Raw genomic sequence first — 9389 nt, 5'->3', positions numbered from 1 at the left:
GGACAATCTTGGCTCGCCCTAAATCATTTGTTTTACTTGCTCGCTTCCCCCTAATCGATATGCATGTAATCTAACAGCTAAGGAATTGAACCCAAACCAAGATTAAATCATAACACATGTTCTTTACTCATCTATAAATTTAACTGTATCAAATTCACAGTAAAAAAATACAATATTTGGATAGATTATATAGTTTTTCATTGTGATATAATATCACACATCAACAATTTGAAGGATAAACTTACAAGAGTGCGGGTAGAGCCATTATAAAAAGGTAAATAAATAATAAAATAAAATTATTAAAAGAAAAAGAAGATAACTACGCGATCACATCAAATCAATCGTTACATGAAATAAGACTCTTCATTGTTATATAAAAATGAATATTACGATACAATAAAATTGACAACAACAATCCAAATAGGTAGCAACACAATGCACTACAAGGACTCCAATAATTGATCATTAGGTCAAAAAAGACTTAAATAATTAAATTTTTTTTTTCCGAAGAAAACCGATTTAAACCGAACCATGCGGGTAACCAGATCCATATAATGATTATAAAAGCTTAGACGCCACATTAGCCCTCAAGTGTGGGAGCACCATGTTTATAATCCCCTGAGAGACAATACTGATAGTATTTGAGAGCATCAAACTGCTTATAAAGCAAAGGATGATCTTCATCAACAAGTTCTTCTGGCACTTTTATGACATACCCTTCTTTCGCAGCTGCCGAAATCACCATGGAATATCTCTCTGTATTTCCCATATTCACTCTATGGTATGGACAAGGCAACCTACCATTTGTAAGTGCCTAAACAGTATAATTTAGTAATGTGTAAATGTAATTAGATATATAGTGCAAATTAAAAAAAAAGATTAGAGGGATAAGGTACAAGTATCTTCAAAGGATGCCCGAAATTCTAATGACATAGATAAACTTTATGGAGGTTCTATTACCCTCTTAACTCATTTTTTTCTTTATTTTTTTACATTCTTTTTTTGACGTTGTTGTCAAGTAGCAGAATAGTTTGTGTTCTTTATATGTTGACTTGGTAGTCCGTCAGCACAAAGGAGCACCAAAATACAAAAAAAATAAATTTTGGGGTGGAGTTAATAGGACCTCATAAAATTTAGATGTATCATTAAGATTTTCGAAATAATTTGGAATTACTTGTGGCTTATCTCATTTACTAGATGAGAAAACCTTTTAGTACTTACAGTCAAAATGTCACCAACAAGGAATATGAATGAATGAGGTGATGAATATTCAACATCAATCCATTCCCCATTTTTCTTCATAATTTGCAAACCACTTGCACCAGATTGATGTTTGCTTAAAATAGCTGTAATAACTCTATCAGTATGAGGAGGTAGTCCAACATTTGTCTCATCAACTTTAGGGGCTCTGTAATGCAACATGCCAAGTGAGCAGTTTGTTGAATTTTTGTGCTCATCCCAATGTTTTTCAAATATCCCCAATTTCTCAAATACCATTTTTCTGACCATCTCATTCAATTCTAATAATCTTTTGGCGTAACAATGCACCAAATCACTGCATGCCAAGCCAATAAATAGATAAAAGATTTCTAAGTAATATATGTAACATTAGTATAAACATTTTTTAGATCATCTAGTCAACAGTCTATCTTGCCTATTCTAGTACGTAACGTATCTTATTTTCAAAATTTCAAATCACACATCTTAAAAAGACTTACCTGTAAATAATAATGATCTCATAGTGTAACGACAAATTATATATTTACCCTGACGACAACGACGTATAAAACATAAACTCATATATAAAAGAAATGATATTGAGCATATATAATTACGTACCAAAATTGTGTGTCTTCAAGATCAGGCCAAATGATGTTAGAAAAAAAACTTTCAATAACACCAGGAGAGAGGACATCATGAATGCTCATTCTCCTAAAAAGTGGCATGAGATCCTTAAAGTAGCCAGTAGATGATGGAGTTTGAGGGATTTCAAATTTGGTGTCCAAATTAGGTAAGTTATAAAGTTGTTTCAACTTATCATATAGTTTCTCTTTTGGAATTCCATCAAGTAATGCCTCAAAACAACCATATTCTTCTAATGCTTTGTACACTTGCTCCCTCAATGATATCCATTCTTCACTCCCTTCTTTCAACTCTCCCTTCCTAAAATCTATTATTGGAAGCTTATTCATATCTAATTCACTACCCATACTAATACCCTTCTTAGGATGAGATGGTGCACGAGTAATGGCTATATCAAATAGGCAAATGTATGGGGTAATTAATTAAGACTACTTATAGTTTAGAAGAAATCTTAATAAAGGCATCAAGTTTAGATATTTTGACATTTCTAAAATAAGGTATAATACATAAACAGACACTCATACTAGGCTTTATTTGGCAATAGTACGTAGTCCAACACTGAAAGTGCACATTTAAACACCTTATCTTGGTCTCAATTACTAGCAACTAAACACCCCAACTCGTCCGCACTACTGTGTCTCATGGATTACTCAAAATACTACATAGCACAGCAATTTTGGAGGTGTCTAGATGATCATTTTATAGGTTGAAATGTTCAAGTGACAATGTCGAGACAAATTAAGGTGTCCAAATGTAAATACTCAAATTAAAATATTTAATTACCATTAATTAAGTCAAATTAAAGTTTCTATGTATGCATTATTACATCATGCCTCGAAACAATGTCCAAAATCTAATTTATTGGAAATAAATGAAGTTGCTCGTAAACATGATCTGCAGAGTTGCATCTCTCAAAAAATAATTTATCATTGATTCTTTGGTATTTTTTGTTTGTTTTAAGTTGTGTGCACTGTCAGTGTATAAAATATTCTACACTATCAGTTAACTTGACCTGCTATTGCAGTTATCTAATTATTTATATAAAAATTAAAAAAGAAAAAATTAATTAATTTTTAATAGCAAGTCAAGTTTACCTGATATAGAATATTTTGTACACTACGATGCACAAAACTTAAATTCCTAAATTAAAGTTCTTGTGATCCTATCTTGACTACATTTTTTTTCTCTAATTTAATCTTCTACCAACCCATTTACGGTTCACCATAAAAATTATATATATATATATATATATATATATATACTAGTTTAGGTGTACTCGTCTCGCGCGTGTATCTCACTTTATTGAATTCAAACATTACATTAAATAGAATATTTATTTAAATAATAAACATGAATATAATAATTAAATTCAACATCTTTTGGGGAATTTATTTAATTAAACTTAACCTTTACCAAAAAAAATTGTCAAGCCGATCGACATTCATCTACCATCTATAAACTGCAACAAAATAATACGATGATAGAGACGTCGAAACAATATAATTAAATCTAACCTTTACACAAAAATTTCCTCAAAGCCACTCATCTACCACCGGTAAACTATAACAAAATAATACGAAATAGAGATATCAAAATAATACAACTAAACTTAACCTTTACATACAAAAATTCTCAAAATAGAGATATAAATACAATACAATACAATACAATTAAACCTAACCTTTTATCTAAAAAGTTCCTCAAAGCCGACCGACATTCATCTAATACCTGTAAATTCATCTATGACTTGTAAACTACAATAAAATAATACAATAGTGATTACAAAACTTCAGTTTTGATGAAAATAATTCTTGTTTGAGCAAAAATTTTAACCCTAAAGAATTACTTGAATGAAAACAAAGAAGATATATATATATATATATATATATACACACACACACGTTGAATTCTATTATGTTGACAAAAACAGTGAAGAAGTTGAGGGTTATAAAATTAAGCATACACCAATCTAGACATGCAGTCGAATCAAGTTAGATGAACATCAATCATATTTAATTAGTAAACCGTTTTTTTCTCTAGTTTAACGTGCGTCTCAATATTTATAGAAGTATTTCCTTAATAGAGTTCTATTTTAGGAGTATTTTTTGTATCCTATTTTAGGAGTATTTTTTTAATTGATCTGTACAAAGAAAAATATTAATTGATTCTCTTTCCATATATTTTAGGAGTCTAGTTAATAAAATAAAAATAATAAAATAATAAATTGAAGAAAATAGTGAAAAGATATTTTTATCTGAAGGAGGGTCACAAAAAAGTTTAAATCACTTTTCTAAGCTCTTGACACTTTTAATATATTATAGATTATAGATTGTACATTATAGATAGATAGATAGATTATAGATATAGATAGATTATAGATATAGATATATATATCTATATATTAGAAGACGTGATATGAAATTTTTTTTGTATAAATAACATAAATACCAACTCTTTTGGAAGTAATTACACTCTCTCCCATTTTTAAAATTACTTTACTCTCTCTCCCTATTAATATACATAACATAGCCGACATATACTCCCTCCGTCTCATTTTACCCGTCCCAAATTTTCTAATTTAATGTCCCGTTTTACTTGTCCTTTTTTATTTATCAAGACAAGACAAAAAATTTCTCACCATTATACCCTTAGTGTAATTGATTACTCCTTGTTATTAGACATTCATTAATATTGGAACTAATAACAAGACACGATTAAGAGGGGCAAAATGCTAAAGTTACATTACCAATCATTATTTTCTTAATAGTTATGTCATCCTAATTTGGGACAAGTAAAATGGGACGGAGGGAGTATTTGTGTAATTTTTAGAAAAAATATTCCATATAGTCCGAACATGTTTAAAGATTCCAATAATATTGAGTAATAACAAATTTAGGGAATATATGATTTAATAATAGTAATATTGTACAATAATTTCTACTATATTTATATCTATAATCTATCTCTATAATTTATATCTATATCTATAATCTATATCTATATTTATAATCTATGCCTATAATCTATATCTATAATTTATAATCTATAATCTATATCTATAATATACTAAAAGTGTGAAGACCCTTAGAAAAATGATTTGAACTTTTTACCCTCATTAAAAGTCTCCGTTTTATACAAAATAGTATTTTCACCTATCCTTATTATTTTAGTAATATTAAATATTTACTATATTACAAAAAAAAAAAATTCTTTACAAAAATAGAATTCCTTTCCACCATCTAAAGAAAACTTACCATTTCTAATTAAACAAGGACAATCCAAAAAATTCAAATAGAATATTCATTTATTTTAATAAACTATAAATATAGGAAGTCCATAATTTACCAAAATCTATTACTACATGTAGGAAGTCCATAATTTGATTCAAACATTGTGGTTTGTGTAGTCCAAGTCAAAAACAAACATTAAAATTTTCCTTTAAATTAAATAAATATATGGAAACTTTACAATGATAAAAGTAAGAACTCTTATGGTTATAAACAACTTCTTTGTTGACATTGCAATTGACGTGAACCTTTGTTTTTTTTTTTTTTTAGAATAATAGAATTGTTAAATTTTGCTTTTGTCTATTCAAAATCGTGGTAGTTTATATTTATCTAGAATTATTTGTTGCAGAGAATTCATGGATTGTAGTGATTTTTTCTCTTGGCAACAATTGATGATTTATTGAAGTTGTTACTAATCTCCAACATTATGACTGGTGAGTAATATATATACCATTGATTATATTATATTCATTTATCTAAATCTAAAATTTTATATGATTAAACTAAATGACTTAAATTTTCAACAACCGTCAATTATTAAGCATAATAGAATTAAACTTAAATTTAATTTTGAGATCACTTTATTTTTCAAATTAGCTAAAGCTCAAAGGAAAAGAAATTAATGATTTTTGTGTTTTGTGTCGATAATGAATTATGATCTCAAGAATGTCATTCAAAATTTGTTCAAATCAAAGAGACTATGATTTGGTAGACAATCTTTCTTTTTTAATAGTCATACTTTTTTTTTTATTTTTTTTGTCCTTTTAATTATAAATTAAATAAATTTACAATATAAGTTCTACCTGAGTAAACTAACATTTAATTAGGTTTAATCCATGTAAATTATTATCGTATTATTTTATTTAAATTTACAGGTGGTAAATGAATGTTGATTGGCTTTAAAAATTTGTTTGTAAAATTTAAGTTTAATTATATTGTTTTGATATCTCTTTTATTGAATTATTTTATTGTAGTTTACAGGTGGTATATAAATGTCGGTTAGTTAGGTTTAATTGTATTGCTTTGATATCTCTACTTTGAGAATTTTTGTATGTAAAGATTAAGTTTAATTGTATTATTTTGGTATCTCTATTATCGTCTTATATATTTTATAGGTGGTAGATGAGTGTCGGACAACTTTGAAAATTATTTGTGTAAAGTTAGATTTAATTGTATTATTTTGATGTCTCATCATATTATTTTGTTGCAGTTTATAGATGGTAGATCATGTCGATCGGCTTTGAGAATTTTTTTTGGTAAAGGTTAGATTTAGTTAAATAAATTCTCCATCTTTACATATTCAAAAGATGTTGAATTTAATTATTTTATTCATCTTTATTATTTAAACAATTATCCTATTTAGTGTAATATTTAAACTTATTAAAGTGAGGTACACGCGCGAGGCGCGTACAACTAAACTAGTAATATATTAAAAGTGTGAAGGCCTTAGAAATATTGTTTGAGATTTTTGCTCTTTATTAACATACTATGCAATAGACAAAATCGTTATTTTACTATTTTTTTTAATTTATTATATATTTATTTTTATAATATTGAATTCTAAAATATATGGGATTAGGACTTTAGTGTATGATAAGATTTTTTTCTAAACTAGAGTTCTAAAATTTATGGTAAGAGATATTTTCATAATATTTTAACACTTCTAAATTAATTAAATTTTACTTTATTTCAAAAAGAATTTCTATAAATAAATATGGTATTTTGATGTTATTTGTTTGTGCACGTTACTTCAAACAAACAAACAAACTAGCTACAACTATTTTATTTTAATTTGGTAGCATAATACATAATTACCATAGTTATAGTTGTAAATAAAATTGGCTTTGCGACAAATTCTCATGTAAAAAAATGCATCATTATTAATTAAATCTGGCATGATTAAACCATATTATTTCCACTATGATGGGGCTCAATGCAGCAACATGTTGGTGGCTTTGCAAAACTCTGAGAATCATGCGCATTTCATAGTGATAGAGAGCTCTTTATACATAGGAGTATAATGAGAAAATTGAAGGAAAGGTGTTTTTAAGTCTTGAATGAACGATTGGTGACATTAACCAACAAATAGGGTCAAACATCATTAGGAAACTTGATTAAGTTAATTGTGAACTTGATTAATATTTTAAAAAAATTCTAATCTTTTCAAAAATACAAATCAACTCAGCCAACATCCCTCTTCAATCCAAATCAACCACTTTCTCCTCTCTCTCGACAGCTTCTCTCAACTCTCTCCCAACCAAAAGTTCTGCAAAATTTCTCCCTTCAACCCTCGACGACTTCTACCTTCAGTGACAAAAAGTTGGGCTTCGAGTTTCCATCTTTTCTCCCTTCAACCCCCGGCGACTTCTACCTCCGGCGACAAATAGTTGGGCTTCGAGTTCCCCCCTTCAATTCAAATCAACCTGTCTCTCATCCCTCTCTCGACAACTTCTCTCAAATCTCCCCCAACCAACTGTTCTACAAATTTCTCATTTCAATCCTCGGTGACTTCAACATCTGACTACAAATAATTGGGCTTCGAGTTCCTTTTCGACTTCAACCTTCAATCGACGTGACAGCCTTGCTCTCCAGCCACAACAACTTCAAATTTTTCATCGTTCCTTTTCTTCTTTCACAGGTAAAAATTTATAGCCTTTTTAGTTTTGAAGAAAACGAAGAACTTGAGCCAACTTCTCTTATAGTATTGGTTAACAATTTCAATATTTTTTGCATTAATTTGAAATACGGTATGAATAAAACCCTAATTTCTGATATTTCTTCGCTTCTCTTTTCGAAGTGAATTATGGTATTTTATTGTTTGTTGTATTTTTTTGAAATTTGATTTTTATTATTTGTGTTTATAAAAACAAAACGACAATTCGGGTTGATTTGTTCTATTCTTGTTCTTGGTAAAAATAGTGAAATTATTGTTTTTTTGTTGAACAAAATCGTGCTACTATTTTTTATTTTTTTTCAACAGATTACCCATTTGGTGTAATATATTAACCATCTGATGCAACCGATTTATCATATGATGCAACAGATCAACCATCTGATGCACCAGAGGAACCATCAGATTACAATTCTGATGCAACAGATTAATCATCTAATGCAACAGATTAACTATCTGATGCAACAGATTTACCATATATTGCAACAGGTTAAGCATCAGATAAAAAATCTGATGCAACTAATTAACCATCAGATGCAACGAAAAAACCATCATATTAATGATCCAATGCAACAGATAAACTTCCTATTGGATAAAATCCTATCAACTCTTCCAACAGGAAATGTTCAAGACTTGATTTTTTCAACTGATTATTCATCTGCTGCGATAGACGACCCTATGTTGGAAGAAATCTAAACAATATTGACCGTTGATAACTGTTCCAATAGATCACACATGTGTTGCAACAGATGTGTGACTTATTGTACAGACCATTCATCTTTCTCAACAGATGATTGATATATTTTGTATTATCACAACAGATTACTCAGCCGTTGCTGCAGGTTAGTTAACTGCTCTGACAGATCACTCATATGTTGCAATAGATGTGTGATCTATTGCACAAACTATTTATCTTTATCAACAAATGAGAGATATGTTTTGTACTATCACAATAGATTACTCATCCGTTGCTACAGATTACTTAACTGTTCCAACAGATCACTCATATACTGCAACAGATGATGTCACAATAAATGTGTGATCTGTTGCACAGACCATTCATTTTTCTCAATAGATGAGTGATATATTTTGTATTGTCGCAACAGATTACTCAGCCGTTGCTACAGGTTATTTAACTATTTTAACAGATCACTCACATATTGTAACAGATGATATTGCAACAGATGATGTTGCAACAGATGCGTGATCTGCTGCTTAAACCATTCATTTTTCTCAACATATGAGTGATTTGTTTTGTATTATCGCAACAGATTACTCATTCATTGCAATAGGTTATGTAACTATCCCAACGGATCACTCATATGTCACAACAATGTGTGATCTGTTGCACAGACCATTCATCTATGTTAAAAGATGAGTGATATGTTTTGTATTATTGCAACAGATTACTTATCCGTTGCAACAGTTTGGTTATATACTGCAATAGATAACTACTAGGTGCAATAGATAGGTGATCTGTTGTAACTGTTATTTTACTGTTTTACTTATTTGATTTACTGTTATGCTTTTTTAATGATGCATTAATCAACTATAATATATTTTTTTAT

At 28.9% G+C, this 9389-nt stretch overlaps 1 protein-coding gene across 1 annotated transcript; it reads right to left on the bottom strand.

Moving 5' to 3' along the window:
* Nucleotides 1–277: 277 nt before the first annotated feature.
* On the bottom strand, nt 278–2337 carry LOC107875048 (probable 2-oxoglutarate-dependent dioxygenase AOP1). Its single transcript, XM_016721697.2, has 3 exons — nt 1840–2337; nt 1222–1555; nt 278–814 (listed from the first exon to the last, which is right to left on the bottom strand). The coding sequence occupies exons 1-3, from the start codon at nt 2208–2210 to the stop codon at nt 581–583; spliced, it is 939 nt and encodes a 312-aa protein (XP_016577183.2). The 5' UTR covers nt 2211–2337; the 3' UTR covers nt 278–580.
* Nucleotides 2338–9389: the final 7052 nt, after the last annotated feature.

The sequence above is a fragment of the Capsicum annuum genome, chromosome 1, assembly GCF_002878395.1.
Source record: "Capsicum annuum cultivar UCD-10X-F1 chromosome 1, UCD10Xv1.1, whole genome shotgun sequence".
Lineage (NCBI taxonomy): Eukaryota > Viridiplantae > Streptophyta > Magnoliopsida > Solanales > Solanaceae > Capsicum > Capsicum annuum.
Note: the sequence above shows the minus strand (reverse complement) of the source record. Positions and strands in the feature narration are given on the sequence as shown.

Excerpts from the sequence above, each read along its gene's own strand:
- LOC107875048 (XM_016721697.2), bottom strand. The coding sequence starts at position 2,210 with ATGGGTAGTGAATTAGATATGAATAAGCTTCCAATAATAGATTTTAGG. Across the intron at positions 1,556-1,839 it reads CTTGAAGACACACAATTTTG|TGATTTGGTGCATTGTTACG; the intron begins GTACGTAATTAT and ends CTTGGCATGCAG. Across the intron at positions 815-1,221 it reads TTGTTGGTGACATTTTGACT|GCACTTACAAATGGTAGGTT; the intron begins GTAAGTACTAAA and ends TATACTGTTTAG.